General features: G+C 41.0%; 1 protein-coding gene across 1 annotated transcript; it reads left to right on the top strand.

Annotated features, from left to right (window-relative positions):
- The first annotated feature begins 19,252 nt into the window (after window positions 1–19,252).
- cox7c (cytochrome c oxidase subunit 7C) lies at window positions 19,253–21,309 on the top strand. Its single transcript, XM_076159686.1, has 3 exons — window positions 19,253–19,411; window positions 20,746–20,893; window positions 21,211–21,309. Exons 1-2 carry the CDS (start codon window positions 19,337–19,339, stop codon window positions 20,860–20,862), a joined length of 192 nt encoding a protein of 63 aa, XP_076015801.1. The 5' UTR covers window positions 19,253–19,336; the 3' UTR covers window positions 20,863–20,893; window positions 21,211–21,309.
- Window positions 21,310–21,732: the final 423 nt, after the last annotated feature.

Raw genomic sequence — 21,732 nt, 5'->3', positions numbered from 1 at the left:
TGTTCCATTGAGGAAAAAAAAAAACATTTGTGAGGTAAATAATTGAATGAACTCTGCGCTGTTCTTTTTCTCATTATACGAACGTTTTATTCCTCTCCGCAGAGGCCTGCAGAGTGTATTAGCTCTGGGATAATAATGACTGAAAGAGTGGAAAACCATCAAGGAAATGGAGGCACCAGAGGACAAGCAGGTCGTTTCAGCTGGAGGTTCGTGTAGCTATTACAAGCTTCACTGTATCCCCGCAGCAGGAGATATACCTGCTATTTAAGAAGAGTACTGCAGGACACAGCGTGTTTAAAGACCACAGCTTTCTGCCCTCCAAGCTTCATGGCTCTTAGGAAATGGAAACATACAACAGCCGTGACTCTTGGTCTACCTCCTCTCCTTCTTGTCTGTCCCCTCTGGATGACTCATCTATGGCCAAAGAGCTGTTAATGGTCATTCATCTTGGGTAAAAGGTGATTACAAGGAGACAAAGCATATGAAGGCTTTGTCCGCTGCTTCCCAAATGCCACAGACTAATAAAAACTGATGAGAATCCTTCACTCATCTCATTCCTTGTTGGGGAGAAAATAGACTGAGAGGCTCTGAGCATTTTTGAGCACTTTTGACTCCAGCAGTATTGACGCTTTTCAGGTCTTAAGCTCAATGACTGAAGATCAGATGCTCAATAACATTAATGTATCATCACACTGTGGTATAAAGGTTTTTAAGCTTTATGGTTTTGTTACGAATGCTGTTATTTCTCAAAATATGAAAATCCCATTGCAATGATTTAACCCTCTGGAGTGTGAAGTCATTCTGCTGTTTAGTTTTCACTTTGTTTGGCTCTAATTTGTCACCTAAAAAGCTGCATTCCACAAATCCACAAGCCTGCTACTTCACAACATCAAAATTCATGATCCTGGGAAGAAAATGTTGTTGGTAAAGGTGCAATTAAAATTCAAATAGGCCTTTTTTGTGTTTTAGTTTTGTCAGAAATGTCAAAGGTTTCACAAACTTTTTTTCTCTCTCTCTCTCTCCCTCTCTCTCAGAAAGTACTTCTGTAATTAACTGCAGGGGAAATTAAATTAAAATTCAATCAAAAAAAAGTTAAATTGTAAAGGTGAATGAAACCATCCCACATTTGAGAGTTTGATAGTATTGTTGTAAAAATTAAATTCAGTCTTGTGTGCTATCGGAATTGTTTCACCTGTTGGAGAGCCTGAACTCAGCACACAGTGTGTGAGGCTGATAAGAAGGGGGAATTCTATTAAACTATTCAGCATGAAGGTGATAAGGAAATCCAATCACAGCCATTATAAAATTATTTCATGCCATTGAAATTCAACTTTGCCAGGAAGTGATCGTTTTATCATCAAAATAAGCTCCTTATTGCTCCTTTATAGCAAAGATGGCTTTCAAATGTCTGTCCAAAGATTTGTATGTTGCCAGGAACTGAATCTGTCTCTCTTAATGCGCACACAGTAATGCACCCTGTCCTATTTATTCCTGCAATTCCTATACTTTAATTATTTAAATTGCAATTTTACAAAGAGATTTTTCCCAATGAATTGACTTCACCATGGCTTAAAACTTCCGAAAGCCCAAATTGGATCCAACAGCCCTGGTAGTTATCCAATTAAAGGTGGAGGTGAGAATGTGCTCTGTGCCGGGGCCCTTACACTTGTTTCCACCTGAGACATTGAAGGAATTATCATTGTTATTTTCTACCTTCAAAATCAATCAGGTTCCAAGCGATTGGATTGCACAGTTAAGGTATAGTGTGTCGCCTAACTGCCAACTGTAAATTAGGGTGGTGAAGAAAAACTGCTCTATTTTCTAATAGGAATTTTTCACAGTGCCTGGAATAAGGGGACCTATTTCTCAAAGGGCTGATTTTTCACTTTGAATTACTCCTCTGGTGTATTCATCTCTTGGCCAATAAATTCTAAGATCCTGTCAGCGCCTTGTCATTTTGGAGATTTGGTGTCAGGCCTGATGAATTAGACTTCATCTCTCTGTTAACATGTTGCTAATACCCACAGCAGACTGCTGCGGGCTGGGCACACACTTACAGGCCGCGGGAAGATCAACAACCCTGCGGAGTAAAAAGCAGATAATAAAGGGAAAGGAGGAAGTATATTCAAACTAGCAACAACACTACAATGGCACAGACTAATACATCTGTTTGATTGTTTTAACTCCAGGGCACAACCTACATTTGAATTTTTCAAATAGGGTTATTCCTCTTAGCTGAGTAAATCGATCTTGGGTGTTTTGGAGCAAATGAAAGTCATTTGCTGACATAAGCTAATGCAAAGTGCACTGAATGTGTTGCTGATTTGTGGCTGTAGAAAGAAATCAGTCATAAAGGAAATTCACAGTAAATATCAACAAAAACCACAGGGTATTTTCTACATAACGACTTAGGTCTTCACCTCTGCATATAAATGTATGTGTTGTGCCAACAGAAGCAAGAGGAAGAATCTCTCAGTGGGTATGTTGGCTGTGTAGATGGAGCAAATCAGCAGGAACACCATGGTCAGTTCCTCTCTCTTCTGTTCCTCCGTTCGTACCCAAGGAGGCGAGCAGCAGCCCATCACTCCTATGCCCTCCAGCTATCAGACTTTTTCAGGCTGAGAAGCAGGATCAAATACGGTTTTGTTTGTTGCCGTCTCGCCATAGATGTTGCTTTGAGCAGGTGAACCCAACCAAACAGAACCAGAGGGAAAGAAGAAGAAGAAAACCAGCAAGTTTCCTTAAAAAAAGCCAAAGTTTTGTTACGGAGGAGATTTATGGCAGAATCAACTACAAAATAGTGAGAGTGTAAATCTGTGTGGTTTGTTAATAGAGATAAACCCGTCAGTCACTTACTTTAGCCTCCATTTCCTTTGGGTCTTAGTGGCAATTGTTTTTGTTGATGCCTCATACAGTTCTTGTATTTTAGGCTGCACATTAGAAAGGTAGCAGACAGAGCAGAGCAAACACAAGAATCAGGGTATGATCTTTGATTGAGAGAATTGGCAATGCATCAGGCATTAGACAGCCTTTATACACTTGTCTAACAAAACTAAGTATTTCCTCTTATGTTGCATTCACCCTCATCATGCTTTTCACCGTTGCCATCTAATAGTATTCGAGTGGTCTCTCCACATGCCAGATTACATTAGTGCTCAACCTCTCTGAAGAGTCGAAATAGATCCCAGCTAAATATGACAAATGAACCCAAGTACAGAAGAGACACAGAGGTGATTATACTGTGTCTTGTTTTTTTTCTCCCAGGCTCTGTGGAAAAAAGAATTGGAGTATCTGAGTCTGTACTGTTTATGTGTCTGTACTCTCGGGTGTCTTTCCGTCTTTCTGTTGCTCTCACACTTTTATCTTGTGACTTGCCCCAAAAACAGCTCCAGTTTTGATGTTCAGGTTGACAATAAACCTCAAAGTCAACAGTTTTGTACAGTGGAGGATCACGTCCCTGAGGCCTCTGTGCTCGCCGCTCTGAAACTTTTGTTTATTTGTCTCTCTCAAGTTCTCTTGTGAAGTCCCTGGAGATATCAACATTAAATTGCTTTTTGGTTCAGAAGCTACTCCGATGCATTAGAACTTGTAATGGACTTTGCCTTGGCGAAGGTGTCAGGCGGTGTATTGATTGTGCCTACTGGGTACAGCTGAAACTGCTTCACACCTTTGAATTATTCATGTCTCTATTACAATTATTGTCCTAATTGTAACAATGTTTGGATGGCAAACTGCTTTGAAGAAAAAGGAGAGCTTATTTTGTCTCTGTCTGCCTGCCCTATATTATTTGAGAATGTGAATAGTAATGTGATCATTTTTCATCCTGCAGTATTACGGTATCCATTATGAAGACGATAACTTGTGTTGCCTGAAAGGCAAACAAAGTTTTAGATGGATCACGCCTCTTAGTTTTAATTAAAAATCACAGACAGCTTAATTGTGGTGCAGTTTTGCTCTGCTGGTCCGTGATTGCTTCAGAAACCAAAAACAAGATTGTAAGAGGAACTCGCTGCAGATATTGCGCCGCAGTTCTTGCCCTTTGCCCTCCATCAAGTTGGGACACTGCAAACTTTTTTACGCAAGTTTCTTATCAAAGGGTAATGAAGTCAGCTCAGAAGAGGATTCTTTAAATTGTACTTTGATAGGTGAGAACTACTGGGAGGAAATGTCACGCCAACTCATTCTCTATGCATCTGAAAGTCAAGTGAAGCAGTTAAGGTACTTGTGCTCCTTGAGACTGTTTTGCCATATTTGCATCTCATTAAGGATGCCTCTTCTGAAATGTACCTCTGCAGAATTACGTAGTTGTGAATTGATAATGCTGATCTGTAATTCACTGCAGGCTCTTAACAATATGCAAGGTGTCATACATATTTATGAAAAAGCTCCAGCCTCTGGCTTACATTCAGCTGATTGGGCACTTCCTGATGCAGTCTAGTTTGGTCATAATCCATCATTATGTCTTCAAATAGCATCCCACCACCCCTCCCCCTCTGCCCGCAGCCCATTTTACGTGCATTCTATTATCACTGAACTTTGTTGAAGCATGAAAATTAAAAAGAAAACTGAATGAAAAGCTGTTTACACTGGACACTTTGCTTTCATCACTTTAAAGAGCATTGTAAATGTTTATATTATTTACATAGTAAAAATATCAGCGTTTACATCTCTACACATTTCTGTCTTTCTTACTTCCTTCATTCTATCTTTTCTTCCAGGCTGCTGCCTTTTTTGTTTCTTTGCTGGTCTCATATCATCCTCACATCCTTAGCAATGTTCCACGATGTTTGTTTCGAGTTTGTTTCTCCTCTTTGCAAAGCTTTTATCTGTCGGCTGCAGGCTCCTGCTGCTTTTGTCTGCGTCACTCTCTTTCAGATGGAGACATTTGTCCCAGAAAGATTTAATCCTCAGCAGTGAAGCACTATTGAAATGAGTTGAAAGCCTCCTGATGACAAATGGCTCTTTTGCCATTTGGAGAGACACAGACATGATTGACAAGACAAAAATATCTGGCTTAACAAAAGCAGAAGAAAAGAAACTTCTTCACGCTCGTTTCAGTTCACAGTCGTCCATTTAAGTAGTCTGTTCTTGATAACAATTAAAAACATTATACAATTTGGAATCAGACACCAGTGAAAGCAAAAGCACCTTTCCAAGCAATGTTTGGTTATTCTGAGACAATCAAATTCCCTGAACCTGAGTTTAAATGAATGAGGGTTATTGATTTCCTTAGAATAACTATAGCTGAAAATCTACTGCATGTGTTTGTTGTGTTTGCCTAATGTTCCCACGGCACAATTTAACACCAAATGTTGTCTTAATTTCTTTATGTTTTTCAGTCATAATGCAATAACTAAATGATACAGCACAACTTGGCTCACTGCACACAATACTCTGGCACTTACAGAAGATTTCAGTTTAGAATTCATATCATAAAATCTATTTAACATCAACATAGTAACATCTAATTCAGTGTAATGTAAAAGCGTCTGAGGCTTTAATTAACAAGCTGAGTATTTTCTCATCACTTTTACTTAACACTTCTCTGTTAGAAACACATGTTGCAGTGTGTGATGCATTCTGTTGTAACTAATTTCAGTGGAATCATACAGTGAACGGCAGGCAGACGTTGAATGAATTATGCCTAATTTAGCCCCAATTTATCCAGCTAATTGTCAGTCGGATCAGATACGAGCCTGAGCAGATGCGGGTTTCTTCGAGTCACAACTGGATTCCCGGGAAATTCATAACAAAACCAAATCCATCGATGCGTTTCAACATTCTGCACACGCTGGCTTATTGTTTTGAATGGAATATAGCTTCATTCGTTATCCAGTGGGTGCACTCATATCATGGAATGATTCTCAAGTCATTAAATAGAGTACAGATAAGCATAGAAATGATAGACCTTGGCCATTCACTGACTGATTCAAATGTGTAGTAGGAGTTGATACAAGAATTGTCCATTTTTGCCAATTGAGCCCCGAGTATCAACATTCTGTGCATGCTCTGAGAATCACCAGGGAACTGTGTGTGTGAGCATGCTGTGTATCAGGATCACTGTGTTCATATGAGAGCGACAGCCAGGATATTACTTTGGGAAAAGGCCACTGTGAAAATGTGATCATTAACGTAACCGTGTTTGCCATCACTGTCCCTAATATTGATTTGGAACAGATCTATAGATACAACATCAATTGACCCCCTGATCCTCCCTCACGTCTAATTAAATGCATGTCAAGACAACTTAGTCCACTGTTTCCCCCTGGCACATTCACACATGTACTGTACTGTGTATCTGACATGTTAAGTTGTCCACATCCTATGGTTAAGCACACACATTTAACAAGATAAAAAGCTTCAAAAGGTGATCTGTTAATGACCTTGTTTGATAGGCACATCACTTCCAAGTTCAGTCCAGTTTCCCTGTGATTATACTTATACTCTATAATTTCTAATTATTAGTGCCATTTGACAAACTAAAAGCTCTAACGGTGCAAAACTTCCCATAGTCCCGACAACCGCCGCGCATGTTTAAAAAATAATGACACTAACCTGATTTCATGAAGTAGAAAGTGCAAACACACACTGCAAAATGTTTGCGTCGGAAGCTTTGAATTGTCATTGTGAGGATTAATAAAGAATGAGCTCCTTTAATGTTTCGCCTGACTGAGCCCATAAAAGCCAACATGTTGCCGAGGAAGAGAAGGAATACAAGCAAAGCCAAAGCCAATAAATGTCACCTTTCTTTTTTTCTATCTGCAAGGCATGCGGGAAATAGGAGACTTGGGTGTCCACGGTAGGGAGACAGGCAGAAAGGGTGGGGGTGGGATGGGGCGGGGGGAGGAGTCATTTTGCTTCCGTTTGGCAAAGGGCACTGCAAAATGCTCTCAATTTGTCATACGCAATTGGCTGCATGCTTTCAGGGCGCAGAGGAAAGGGGCTGTTTCCACGTATGTTCTGTCCTCTGCTTGATTCAACCTCATGGCAGACGACTCACCTCGAATCTGACACAGAATTCCATGAATGAAACGATTATGCAAGACTCCTTCCTTCATGCCTTTGCCCTCTTTTTCCACCTCATTCACATTCTAATTCACCCCCCTATTTGCTTTATTGCTTCCGTTCTATCCTAATATTAATTCTGCAATTATCCTCTACACGTTTTGAATGAGCCTCTAATTGGAGAACAAACTGTATCCAGCTAATATGTATTCCTTCTTCTTCAATGATGAGTTTGAATTGACTGCGCTTCTTCTGAGCAAAGGTGCCAATTTGAAGGCAAAGTCGCCGTGGCAGCCAACTTCCAAAAGGTTAGTCAGTGTGATGAATGCAACCTCAATATGTGAAAAATACGTTTGCCGAGCAGTTTTGTGTGCAGCGAGGTGGATGGAGGGGCTGTAAAGAACAGATGTGGCCGAGCTGAGGCTCGCCGTTCGATGGATAAACATGCTGCACTGATTCCCTCGACAGTTCTGCAAAGCTAAGAACATAATGTGAGCGCTACTTCATGGCTGAGACCTTTGCAAACAGCCCAGAAAGCTCTTAAGTCATCAATTTCATTCCTACGCACTGGTACATCTTGTATACTGTCCGCCGAGTAAAAATAAAGAGAGAAATGTGCAAATACTGGATGATTTGGATTTGTGAAGCTGTAGGCTACTGGTGTTCAGACTGTGTGTGCTTTGGGATTCACAAGGAAAGACTGCGTGGTGTGTTTGAAGGTAAGAACATTCACAGTGCCTGGGTGGAATGGTGGTAGTTACTGTATGTCCTTGAATTACATCCAACTTATTCGCCTTCAACGATAATCTCAATTCCTGGTGATCTTAATTGCTGTTGTCTGCAAGTCTTTAAGTGATTTGTTGCTATCAGTATGTACCTTGTTATTGCTGATATTTTCAAGCACCGGTGAGTTTTGAATCAGCCATGTGTGCCTGTTGTTGAGGGTGCAGCGCTCTGTCGGCTATAAAAAACACAGCCTAGGCAACTGGAATCACCAGAAACACAAGCGTGTGACCGGTGCTCGCTGCTGAGGTTCACCACTCCAACTGTGGAAAGTAATGCCAACGACAATGGAGAAAAATAATAGTGCAGGAAGTTTGAGTCGTATTTGCAGCCCTGCTCTGCCCCACTTGTAGCATGAAAGACGGCAGCAGCAGCGATCACACAGCAGCACCTCTTCATCCAGGAGGAGACCTGAGATATTTTGAAATTGTTTTGTTCACATAGAGAAGTTCTTCAAAAATAAAACATGTTGGTGAAGGTTGTGAGTTTGAAGAACGACAATTTCTACACTCAGTACAGTCATATTTGTGTTTTTGCAGTGTCAACAGTGAATGTAGCTTCAGAGTTAGGTGCAACATATAAACGGGTCAATCTGGCTCTTTCATAGTTTAGTGAACCATCAGTCAGCCCAGCTTCACGTCTCATCAGTGTCCCAGTAGGCCACAGTTCTGATCATTTGTTCCACCATTAGACCAACATACCTCCCAGCTGCCACACACACTTCAAAGAGAGCTCCAGGGGGGTCAAAGATAAGAACACAGTGAGGGATCTCTAGCTGGCAAATCTGTCTCGTTAGAACTCTTTGATACACACACACACACAAGCAGGTATGCACACGGTTCTCACGTCATTTCAGTCAAGTCGATACCCCTAAGCAAGAGACCATCAGAGAGAGAAGACACAAGCAGAGCCATGCAGCTTCAGGGGCCCTGGGCCAAAAAGCAACTTAAATCAATTCCATTTGATTAGGTGCCATGGCTTACACTACATCATTATAATTCCATTAACACAGGGATGGATTTTCAATGAATGTAACTGCAGGCAAATGGTTGGGCATAATTGTGTGAAATGAAATACAGCACAGGTTGTGAATTTGAGTGTGGATTTCCGCCTTTTCTCCTCTCGGTTTTCAGATAAGGACTCTGCTTCATCCAATTGCTGCTGTCTTGATTTTTTCCTTTTCCTTCTCTTTTTTTTCTGTCGTTAAGCAGCTTTCCCCCCCCCCGCAGCATCTTAAAATGCTTTTCCAATGCTTAGTCTAAATTATTTCACACTCTATTATATCAGCTCTGGCTCCGTAGACCTTGTAAAGCCAGCCACGCAATTGGCTGATTTAACTTTTAACGGCTGATAAATAAATACTGTAGATTGTCGTTATAGAGGTTAAACGTTGTCCACTGTTAGTCATCCATTCTCCTTCTTTTTTTAAAATTTCATTAATGCCACACACATTATAGTTGCAGAGCCACAAGCATGGAGATCTGGGAATATTGACAGAAGGCTATGCTGACTGTTAATGTGATTACACATGTCGCCCGTGGCAGAAGGGGCCGGCCCGCAGAGAACACGGGGCCGTGCTGTGATTTTAGAGACGCAAAGTGAAATATCTATTAGGAAGCCAGTAAAGACGGCAAGATTAACTGCATGACTACCGCCGTTTTATGCATTGCTTCTAAACCAATACATATACTAGGTGAAACAAAGGCCACGGACCCATGTTTTGTTTTATTTACATAGGCAATCATACATAGCCTTGGGCCTGCTGCTTCATGACCCAATTTGTCTTTTCACAGCAAATGCAAAAAAAAACAACAAGAAATTGCTTGTTTTCACATTTTGCTATTGGTCAATGGGCACAATGTGGACAATGTTCTCACTTATTGTATTTTTCCGTTGCTTCGTGTAAAGATCTTGTTGGGTAGATAAACACAGACTTGAATGGCCCCCTTTTCTGCCTTTGTGAGTTTTGTACCTACAGTATTTGTACCTCTTTTTTTAGCTTCGCCCCTTTAATTTTGGTTTGAGATCATTAACCACAGTCCTCTCACAACAAACTGATCCTTAAGCTGTTGCCGAGTTTGTGTCAGACGCGGTGTTGCATCTTTAATGCGTTGCGAGCTGGGGGACTTATCAAATATTTGTGTCTTTCGCAGTCAAGCAGCGCGGCGCTCACAGAAGCTGAATGACTGAACACCCCCACGTCCGTCTCTGAAAGTTGTCGAGGGCTGAACAATGGCTGCAGTGACAGAAAGTGACTGATGAAAATCAACAAGCCATCAGGCCCTGAGGATAGAGGAGAGCACCAGCCAACTGCATGGTTAATAACATTAACATGTGTTTAGCAGATTTGTAAAGAAAAATTAGATGCTGAATATTATGGGATGTTGTCTGTAGATATCGTTTAACACCTTTGTAGGGATTGTTTTTTTCTTGATTAGCTCAATTTCCTTACATTTACAGATATGTGTTTTTTACATTTAATCTACATATTTTATGTTGAATATGAATCTAAAACCTTATATTTACATCCTGAATCTTTAATCTTTACCTATATCTTTAATCTTATATTAATCCTAAAATGTTCAAATCATACTTAGGTTTGTATCTTAATGTTAGTTAAGTACAGGAGGGAGTGTGTGGTGAACCTTGCAAAATTTGAAGGAAATGCATCCAGTGAGACCAACCAAGGCTTTACAGCATAGTGCCTTACTGAAAACTGACCATTTAAACCCAATGTGCATAGCGCTGCTGCAGCGGGGGGAACTGAAGAGGATCAGTGCATTATTTTTGCACATTGAATTATTCACAAAGTTCCAAAATAGACCCTTGAATGAAAATTAGAATGCAAAATCAACCTTCGGTCTCAATGTTGCACAAGTAGAACTGCAACAGGGTGAAAGTGCTCATTCTTGCCGCATGAAGCCAAGCAGGGCAGGGACTACGTCAGTTTATCTTGAAGAGAGATTTATGAGCATTATAATGAATCTTATGCCTGCTTTAATTACAATAATACTCAACTCTTTGAAGTATGCAGTTGCAGCTTGAAATCATTAGCTTTGTGTCTTCTACTTTACAGTGAACAGATTACATTTGCATGTTCAGATGTTTTGGGTTTTTTTGCTAAAAGAAGTTTAATTGCCAGATTTGGCTACATGTGTTGCCGAGAGGATACGCAATTCACTTCTATTGTCAATTTTCGGAACTGCAAAACCTGAACTGTGAACATTCAGGGCTGGAGAAATAGCAGTTCACGAGTCATAAACCCAGATGATGCTAATATGTTTCCTGAATGAATCCTGAATGTCAACCAGCCATCGTTAGAGGCCCCGCGCAGATGCTTTTCACCCACATTGTCTATTGTGCACCTGTCCCTGCCGTATGTCATGTGCTCTGGCCCATCCAAACTGAGCGAAACAAGGCAAAGGGATCAAAATCGCTGCCAGAACAGTTGTGCGACAGTTCCACCTGTGTTTGCCCAGGGTTTGCTTCTCTTTCACGGCCCAGATAAAGGCACTGATCCCTGGCACAGTAGAGACAATGTGACAGCCTTTGGCACACTATAGGTCTCAACACGGGAATCAGACCCCCACAGTGCCCACCTGCTCTGCCCAGGTGATGGTAATTGTGAGTGTGAGGCTGGAGGACCAGGTGTCCCAGACTTCTAGTTACCAGTCAACCAGTTCATTGTTAATTGTTCTTTGGTCCACATTTTCAGTAGGATCTCACATTTCCTCTTCCTTTTAGCTGTTGGATTTCCTGTTTCAGTTTATGTCATTATATTTAGCATTTTTCCTGCAGGGCACCACTGATATTAGATAGTCTGTGGAGATCATAATTGCATTCCATTCCATTACAATGCATACAATTGTTTTGCACACTATGGCTTATGTAAACGTTTGATTTTATTGTTAATATTGGCTCTTTATTTGTTTCTGCATCATTCCCTTAAATTGTTTAAGCACCACCTCATGGGAACTTGGCCACCCTCAAAGAAATGATAGTTTCGCAAGCATGCACTGCAAGGCTCAACACGATAAATGAGATAAATAAATGATATTCACATCAACTCAATGTCTTTGTTCACCAACATTATATGCAGTGAATAAAGTGGGACCATGTCTACTTCGAACAAATCAGGAACTTGCAGAAAGTCTCTAAATGCCAAACAGGTCACACTTTCTGCATCCTCCATCTGTTTTCTCTATGACCCAGGTTTTTACTTATTTACTTACTTTACTGACTTTTGTGTTCGCTGCAAGGATGTAGCAAAGAGAACAATCAAGTGTCCCTGTTGGGAAGAATCATCTATCTGATTTTTAAGGTGAACCTACGGACACATTTTATTCATTTATGAAATCACATTGTCAATATTGTATCAATGGACTTAGGTCTGATACTCTGCACTGCGATTGAGCTTTTTCAGAACTTTGGCAGAAAATTATGTTTTAATAAGGGGTTCGTGGAAAAAACAGCAAAGCTTTTACTTTCAGCCTAAAACATCAAACAGTTTAATTCAGACGATTAACTATGAAAAATATACACTGTGCTTCTAGAAACTGCTCCAGGATATGACTATGATGTTTTATTAACATACATGAGCAATAAGAGACATGCACCACATGAATTGCACAACTGCTCCATATAAGTGCAGTTAACACGTGGAAGAGTGGTCGGAATGTTTCCTTTCTTACATACATTGAGTCATTAAATGCGCTTGAAAGTTTAATATCCAGTCATCTTTCAGAGTTCATTAGCTTGACAGAGTGTTATTGGGAGAGCTTATTATATCCAACACAGAAACTTTAGTGCATTTGTTAAGATTATGAAAGTTTATGTGTTTTGCATAAATAGATTAAATTGTCAGTGAAGAGTAGGTGTTAATTAGTACAGCTGTGTCGATAACAGGACTCATTTTGCATTCATATCTGCTTTCCTCAACTTACTGCCTGGATACTTGCTGAGGTGCAGAATGCAGAGAGTAAAGGCTGGCATCCCACACTGGACCCCTGCATTCCTAAACTATTTTCCTACTTCGTTTACCCCTTTGCCAGCTAGATTTTTGTTGTTGAGGAATGAGGTGAGAGCGTAGAGCATTGAAGGAAACTCTGGTGCTCTCCCACGCCGCAACAACTTCCACTGAGCGCCATGGCCGCTGTTTTCATGCTGTGGTGGAGGGCTGGCAGCTCTGCATGTGTGGCATCCATCCAGAATGCTCATATGAAATTTGTAAGTGCAGATTCCTCGGCTTTACTCGGCTCCGACTTTTATGTGAATAAGGTTTTACTGTTTGACAAAAATCTTAGAAACATGGATCAGGGATATTAGAATATTATGTCGTCGCATATTAATGACAGGAAGGCAGAAATATTCACAGTGAAAGAGAAAGCCTTTCCCACCCACAGCGAGCAGAGTGATGGATACCTCATGTTCCCAACGCCTTCGTTAGATAGAACCAACAAAAGAAATGACTTAAATGCAGCACTAATGCATCTGCACAGCACATGCATATTCAGTTTTAACCAAATCCAAAGCCTTTTCCAGACCAGGAGATAAAGGAGTTTTGACACTATTAAGGGAAGCACTATTGGAAAAGATGACTCATCGCCTGTTATAGGGAAACCTTGACTACAATATGAGCCTTCTGTTTTTTGTTTGGCTCGTTTTTGCTTCAGGTGTTGACTCTGGGATAAATCTGTTATTCCATCTTTTGCAGGCTTGATTTACACTGTTGAGCCTCCATCACTGTGACTGAGCAACACTGGCCTCCATAGGCCAATATTGGAACAGGAGGAACAGAAGTAAACCAGGGGGGGGAACCCAAATCCATGATTAAATAAAACAAATCTCTCTCTCTCTCTCTCTCTCTCTCTCTCTCTCTCTGTAGTGTGTTCATATTTGCTTTGTGTGTGTTTCTGCCTTCCTGTTTGTTTGAGAATGTGTCACTTTTACACGGCTTACGCGTCTGTTGTCGCTCTCTCTTTGTAGCTCTGTTTGTTAATGTCAGTCAAAACAGCCAAAGCGAAGGTGCCATTGTCCATGCCGAAGGGCAAGGGGAGCGAATTCGACAGCTTGACAGCTCTCATTAGTGGATTAGACACAAACAGTGGCGCAGATGCTCCCGGTCATTCCTTGGTCAGCCTGGAGCTCCTCTTCACGCCACACTGACAGGTGGCTTTGTGGCACTCTGTCTCATGGTTGACAGGGTGGCAAAGCAGAAGCGCATCTCCAATAGACTGCTGGGATTGCCAAGGACGGGGGAGATTTCACTCACATGAATACTGGCTGAATCTAATTAAATGGATCATGAAGGTTTTACAAACACTCAAACAGATTCAACACAAAAACCGGAAAAGGGGATAAAAGAGGAAGACAGAGATAGTCTAAGACGTAAAGTGTGTGTGTGTGCGCGCCCTTTTTTTTTACAGATGGCTTAAAGTACAGTAAATTTCATGCTCCAAAGTCTGTCAGATCAAACTACGAGAAAATGTGCCTGCTACTGCTTATTCTTATTTTCCACGATGAAGCAAACACATTAATGCTCGTTGAAGTTGCGAATTGAAAAAGTGTAATGAAAAGAAATAAAAAAGAACGTCTTGCACAACACTCAGAGCCTTGGATACGTCTGACAGGTCTCAGTTACCATCACGTATTGCCTATCAGGCCAATTGATATGTATGAACTCATGATTATGTGAGTGTATCTTGTCCACAAAGTATTGCAGCCCTTGCTTGCTTCATGATGTGTCAGGCTCAGAACTTACCAAGCAAACTCCTCCACACACAGGCGCTTCCACACGAGGTACAGAGTGTTCTGGTCCAGAGTTCCCTTTGGATCACATTTTTCTCTTTCAGTGCCTATTGTCATTTGTTACGGCACAAAGCTCAAAAGTTCACTTCTCACTTTCACAGTAAAAAATCACTGCCAGGGGCGTAAAACTTCTCTTAAACTGAATGGATGTTAAATGATTTTTCCAACACACCTTTTGATGTTTTTCCAATGCCTTGAGGGTGAAATAGAATGAGGCTGATGAGTAACGCAGTCGGGGAGAACCTGGCCCAGACAAGCAGTTTGAGAGAAAAGTCGAAGCAAATGAAAAATCTGTATGTAGCCAAACAGTGTGAAAGACTGACCTGCTACTGAAGGGGAGCTGGGTTTTCTTTCACATCTCTGAGTGCATTTGGAGTTTCTGGATAACTGAATCATCCCTTGAATTACTGTGCAAAAAGCCGACAGTCATCTCAGCTGACCCTGTACAAGTGAGGATATCACACTGTAATGAAACCCTAATGGTTCTGCTCTGATGGTCTTGTAGAGCATTTTTACCGATCATATGTCAACAATCCATGCCCTGTGTGCCTGATATAGCATAATGAAACACAACTCAGCGTTTATCAGAAGTGAACAGTAACACCATGTTTCTATTGAGAAATAAATGCATTTCTGTTGTGTGAGACAGAATCAGGACAGTAGCAGTGTGCCTCTATCCCACAAAACCACTGAGAAGGAAAGATCTGTAATATTTACCTTTGGTTTCCAGAATAATTCCCAGTATGTTTCTCTTTCCAGCTCGGCAGATTTAATGTAGAATCCAATTATGGGGAAAAGTGAATGCGGTGTAGAGGTTGGAGGAAGGAATGATGGCCCATTCGCGGCGCTGGAGTGTATTAAAATAGTAGTGTGCTTTGGTGCGACAGGGCAGTTGCAAGATCACAAATAGCAGGTGAGGGTGTCCTTTATCTGTGAATGTACGGGGGCAGAGGCCGGGCGTCCCAGGAGGGCCGGGTCAGCACTCAGTTCATGCAATTCTCCCTTAATCCATTTTAAAGATTAATGTCAAATCATACCATGTGCATTCTATGAAATCCCATAGTTACTTAGCTTGAGGCAGTGTGTGTGTGTGTGTGTGTGTGTGTGTGTGTGTGTGTGTGTGTGTGTTTGCTTGCATCAAGTAAACCACACGTTCTGGGCCTATAGAAGGCAGAGGGAGAGACACGAGGGGAGGCTGCTCTGTATTTGCTGGTGAATCAATACAACACATTTTCAGTCAAAAGAGTGAGCAGATGAAGCCGACTGGAGAAAAACAAAGATAGTGACGCACAGCCCAAAAATTCATACTCAAAATTCCACAGCATAATTGCACAAATTAGCTCTTGTCAACAGGAATGATGAAGAATGCCTATAAGTGGAGAGCACCACTGCCAAAAATGACGATCCTCATCGATTAGTGGCACCGTAGAACCTTTTCTTTCCCTTTGTGAGCATTATTGCACAAAGACACCAGACAGGGAGAGAAATGCTGCAGGCTGTAATTCATCATAAAGCAGATTGGCTGGTAACTAAAAATAACATGAAACTGTTCCCAAACTGTAATTAGAATGTGGCAACTTTAGATGGCGCTGTACAAAGTGAGGATAGCGCTATATGTACATGTATATATACGAATAATAATTTGGATTCAATAATAATTACATACCTTCATTGTCTTTCCAGCTCCAACTTTCCTTTTTTTGGCCTTGAGCGCCACTTCTAAATGTTCTTTTAGGGGCCATTTCTGTTACCGTCAATGATGGCGCTGCTCCAAACTTGCCCGTCTTGTTACCCACAATGCATCTACGTTACCATGGCTACACACAGGTTACAACCAGAGGCCTATGGAGCTCGGGTCAACGTAAACCAGTGGATAAATTGGCGTTTTGTAACCACACGAAACGACTCGTTTTGCTCAGAGTTGCATTCATTGGTCATACGATAACATTGCGGCAGGATAGATTGAATAACTACACAATTAAATGACTTTAATCCGGTTCAAGTTAGCAGACGGCTGACCAGAAGTTAAGAATGTTTTAGAAATGTGAGGAGCATGTGTGTCTCCCCCTAGTGGTAGGAGTCCCAAACAACCGCATACAGCGCTTGTTTAGCAAAATTGCAACCTCGTCAGGAGGATCATACTGTTTTCCTAACTTTCCACAGCGCCAATCACAGGTACAAAAGCTGTTGCTATTTTTTACTTGCTAGATTGCAGCGCCTAAGATCCAAAACCTCAATTTTGAAGTGAAACATGGATTGAGTCCTGGCCTCACATATCCATATATTTACTGAGTGTGTGTGATGATTGATGATTGTTTTGCTAGTGATTAAGTTGTTGTGTGCTATAACAGCGCACACAGTTGTTATTATGCGTGTCATGTATGTGGTTTGTATACAGCCTGATTTTTCCTGAATGCTAATTGGCAGACTTTAATGTGATTGTGTTTTCTTATTAACAGTCAGATGACATCCAGGAATGTTGGAGGATTGTGATCCCTGCGATAGTGTACAACACGGGATATCATCAGTGTTTATGTTAGGATCTGAAAGCTGATTCCCTGCCCTTCATTGTTTTAACCGCAGGCTCTGGCAATGACAGAGCAAACACGTGGCACCGGGCCAAGCGATGGCCCCACTGTGATGGATGTTGTGGTCATGATGGTGAGTAACCAGCTTACAAGGACTGATCACATCATTTCAGGACGTCACAGCTCCTCCCCCCCTGTCAAACTGTCTCTTTAGCCTGGGACACAGTCTACTGCCAATATTGCAGAAGAAAAGAAAAGAAAGAAACCAAAGAGGAAGAATCTGCACTTCGCCAAGGCTGTTGTTCACATGACATCAGATAATGATGCCATAAAATTGACTGACATCAGGTCAAGGGAATTGTTTTGCAGTAATTGTGTAAACTGCCTTCAGAGTCTTTTTCTATGCAGCTCCATATGCCAACCCAAATTATGTTGGAAGTGTTTGTATCCATTTTCTCATGTGGCTGAAAGGAAAATTTGTGCACAAATTTGTGCAGTTGAAGTTGTGCCTGCATTATATTTATTTTTCTTACTAAATAGCTGGGCACGATTATTCACGCTAAAGAATGGAGTGGGAGGAGAGAGAGAGAGAGAGAGAGAGAGAGAGAGAGAGGGAGAGAGAGAGAGAGAGAGAGAGAGAGAGAGAGAGAGAGAGAGAGAGAGAGAGAGAGAGAGAGAGAGAGAGAGAGAGAGAGAGAGAGAGAGAGAGAGAGACTCTTCACCAAACAGCACAAACTGATTCTAAATTGGTTTCCACCCCTTTGAGACAGATTTAATATCGTGAATGGCAGCTGTATGTTTCCCCATGATGAATCATACATTTACCACCCCCGCCCCTCTTTATGCAAAGAAATTCTGTCTGCATTCTCAAAATATTTCCAGGTTATGAAATCTTGGGAATACGGAAATAATAACAGAAAAATCATATAATCTCTTCTGGGTATTACAGAAACAGGGCAAAGAAACTTCCCTGAAGTTTTTCATATCAATTCCTCCCACCTGCCCTTTTCATACATCAGAAATAATTGCTTGTGAGTAATTTAATGCATTTCAGATTCCTGTTTTCTTATCAAGCGTGTTGAAACTGAAAAACTGAGTGAAAAAAGTAATAACTTCTGAATTTATGGACGACAGACTCATAGCTCAGAGAACAATGGTTCATTTGAAGTTATAGGGGAGCCTTTAATTGCCAATCTAGCTTAAAAGAATGTTACTTTAAAATTCCTTGCAAAAATAATTGCATTTCTGTATTGTGTGGTATATCATGTATTTCATTCAAAATATCACAGATCATGATTTTAACTTACAATATTTGAAGAAGAAAAAACAGAATTAAATAGGCATGTTTGTTTGCCACGCACTCTCAAAGTTGAGCCCCCTTTTGAATCTGAATTCCATTCTGCTGTGACGTGTTACGTAAATAGAGCACTTCTATCGACATCTATGAACTCATTGGAATGAAAGACAGTTGACTACACAATATGTCAAATCAATTTTCCTGCTGACACAGAGCTTAAAACAAGCCAGGCGCAACTTTGAATTAAACTCTCCTCTGACCCTGGAGAATACAACCTGCGCTCTGCTCATCTCATTCCAATGCCGGAGTCACTGTTAATGCAAATAGACACAGACAGGAAAGGAGGACGTGACTAAAATCTTCTTTGAAGTAAATTAATTGCAATGAAATGATGTCCTTATTGGCAAGGTAATCAACAGGACAAGGCAAATAAGGAACAGGTGAAGATGAGCAGAACAGAGAGAAGAGAAGAGAAGGCTTTTAGTTTTTTAGCTTTTAGTTATTTTAGTCACAACAACAGTCACAAACAGATAATCACACAGTTTTAGCCTGCGGCATCTTTCATGAACTTTCTCATGGACAAGGAGGAGCAGAAGTTCTATCTATCTATCTATCTATCTATCAATCAATCAATCAATCAATCAATCAATCAATCAATCAATCTATCTATCTATCTATCTATCTATCTATCTATCTATCTATCTATCTATCTATCTATCTATCTATCTATCTATCTATCTATCTATCTATCTATCTATCTATCGCGCGCAAATGAAAGCCTTCTGGTGTAAAGTATTCGAACTACATTTCCCACAATGCATGCGTTCAACACTTTTACCCATAATGCCCCGCGCCTCCTCATTCTGAAACAAGAAGGTCGTTATACTGACGGAGCTGAAGCGCTATCTGTGTAAACATGCTGGGTCAAGCCGTGAGACGATTCACAACGTCCGCTGTTCGTGCTTCACATTATGCTGAAGGCCCCGGACAGGTAATGTTTATCATAATATCGCCATTATGAAGTTAAATGTGGTGCTCTTCCCCAGTGCGGCCCTGTCTGTGTGCGGAGCCTTGCTAACGTTACCTGGAGGTCATAGCTGTGACTTCCGAGCGCAATGCTAATGCTGGGCAAAATTATGACTCCTCGTTTTTTAATCAACACTCTTACAATCTATAAACTAATGGAGACTGCAGTCAAACTGGGTGCTGACAGTTTACGCGACAGCCATGGCAGAGACGTGCATACTTCCGCGAAACTAGCTGATTAGCAAACTAGCGTCAGTCTTGTCATACCTAAGGACGACAACAAACGCGACTGTGTTTGAAACTATTTTGCGCTTCAGGAATGTAAAACACTCGTTGTCACCATCGTGAGCGTCTTAACGTCAAATACTGTGACGTCGTGGTCGTATGCTAACAGATAAACTAGATAAAGGTTAGTTAAGGTGATCTTTGAGCTTAGGTTTGTTGCTAACTTCCTGCGACAAAGTTCCTGCATACGGAGAATTCAGGAATGTACTACATGTAATGCGCATTTACCACCGTCATGAAAGTCTTAAGGTCAACCACTGTAAATATGTAGCCAGGGAAATCTAGAGAGATGTTAGTCAAGGTGACATTTTAGGCTCGTTGAGTTCATCTTAATCAAATGCTATGAGTTCATCGTGACGTTTTCTATGATCGTTGTGCTGTAGTTTACTACAGTATCAGATTATTAGTATCAGATAGTAAATGTTGGTAGCTTATGAGCTTAAGCTGCTCTGATCTTTAAACTGTATGGAAATCACCGTGTTCACATCGTGTTTTTATTTTGATCTTTGTATTCTGTGATATATTACGTCGTTTTGTTGTATATGATATTGATAAATTATATCTTGAGATAATCATATTTAGATCGTCATTAAGGCGCTACACTCAAATTAATGTAGCCTATGGAGCTTATGTTACCTTCAAAACACAATCACACAATCAACCAACCCCTCCAGCACATGTTTCTATATTCGCTAATTTATCAGGAAAGAGCTCTTTAATTAGATTTATAGTCCTTTGTGGAAGCACTATGAGAGGGGTTGGACAAGTTTCCTTTGCATAGTACTGCTGAGTCACAAGTGACCTGCAACATGGCCTGGAATTCACAGGTAAGGTCAAATAAATGATCTGACATTCAGAAACAAAGGATTTGAAATCAGAACCTCAATAAGGGTTGCTTTTCAATGCTTGGTTTCCTCCTGCTGTCTACCGCTGTGTTTGGGGAGGAAATGACTACATTTAAATATCATTATGTGGAGTATATTGATGATGTGATTGTTCCTTGTGTCTGCACAGAACCTGCCATTCTCCGTGCAGAATAAGTGGCGTCTGCTGGGCATGATGGTGCTGTTTTTCGGCAGCGGCTTTGCATTCCCCTTCATTGTTGTCAGGCACCAGATCCTCAAGAAGTAAAGCAGCCCTGTGCTGTTCTTCTGTCTTCAAGGTAGTTATTTTTGCTGTTTTTATCTGCCGCGTTCATCTTCATCCTTTTGCTCTGCGGCGTATCTCATATAATTTACCTGTATGTCTGAGAGTGATAGTGTGGGTGTGCGCTGCAGTAATGTTGTTAAGATAAGCGCACACATTAGCAGGCAGATGTGACAGTTCATTGCATACGTGGATGCGTATCAGGCAGAAGCAGGTCAGAAGTTTGTGTTGTCACGTTTATCTCTCTGCTGTTTACTCCAAAATTGCTTCCCTGTCATCAGATGTATGCACGTCAACTTATCACTCTCCCCCTTTATCTCTGTCTCCCGGCAGGTCTCCAGCTGGAACATATTTATCCATCAGAGCTCTATTCATGCAGAACAATGGGAATCTCTTAATTGTCTTTGTAAATAAAGTTACCTAAAACATGAACTTGACAACTCTTTTGTCTTCTTCTGTACCAGAAGATACCGTGTGTAACAAAGGTGATCTTAAACTCTAACATGCTGGCATTTTGGCTTCCTGTCCTGGTGAATTGCTGTACGTTGCTGTTTGCTACATTTATTGACAGATATTGCAGAGGAGATATTGCCTGACCTTACATGGTTTTTCTTGACCCACTCTGGCCTCTGTTTGCCATATTATGGACCCACATATATATTAGATATATTTACTCTACACCAAGTTTCATAAACCGCTGAACCCAGGTCATAAAAGTAACAATGAGCCCATTCTTCAGTACAGTCATAATGGTTTGAAAAGGGCCTCCAATGATAAATCTGCAGCTCTGAGCTCTGTTTGCATAAAGTATGTTTGGCAGGACATTGTAAAAGTTTAAATAGTGTTCCATACAAT

Source organism: Genypterus blacodes, unplaced genomic scaffold (assembly GCF_046128005.1).
Source record: "Genypterus blacodes isolate CSIRO-AG114 ecotype Tasmania unplaced genomic scaffold, CSIRO-AGI_Gbla_v1 ptg000099l_1, whole genome shotgun sequence".
Lineage (NCBI taxonomy): Eukaryota > Metazoa > Chordata > Actinopteri > Ophidiiformes > Ophidiidae > Genypterus > Genypterus blacodes.
The sequence above is the reverse complement of the archived record's forward strand: the minus strand, read 5'-3'. Positions and strand labels throughout refer to the sequence as shown.

Excerpts from the sequence above, each read along its gene's own strand:
- cox7c (XM_076159686.1), top strand. The coding sequence starts at position 19,337 with ATGCTGGGTCAAGCCGTGAGACGATTCACAACGTCCGCTGTTCGTGCT. Across the intron at positions 19,412-20,745 it reads ATGCTGAAGGCCCCGGACAG|AACCTGCCATTCTCCGTGCA; the intron begins GTAATGTTTATC and ends GTGTCTGCACAG.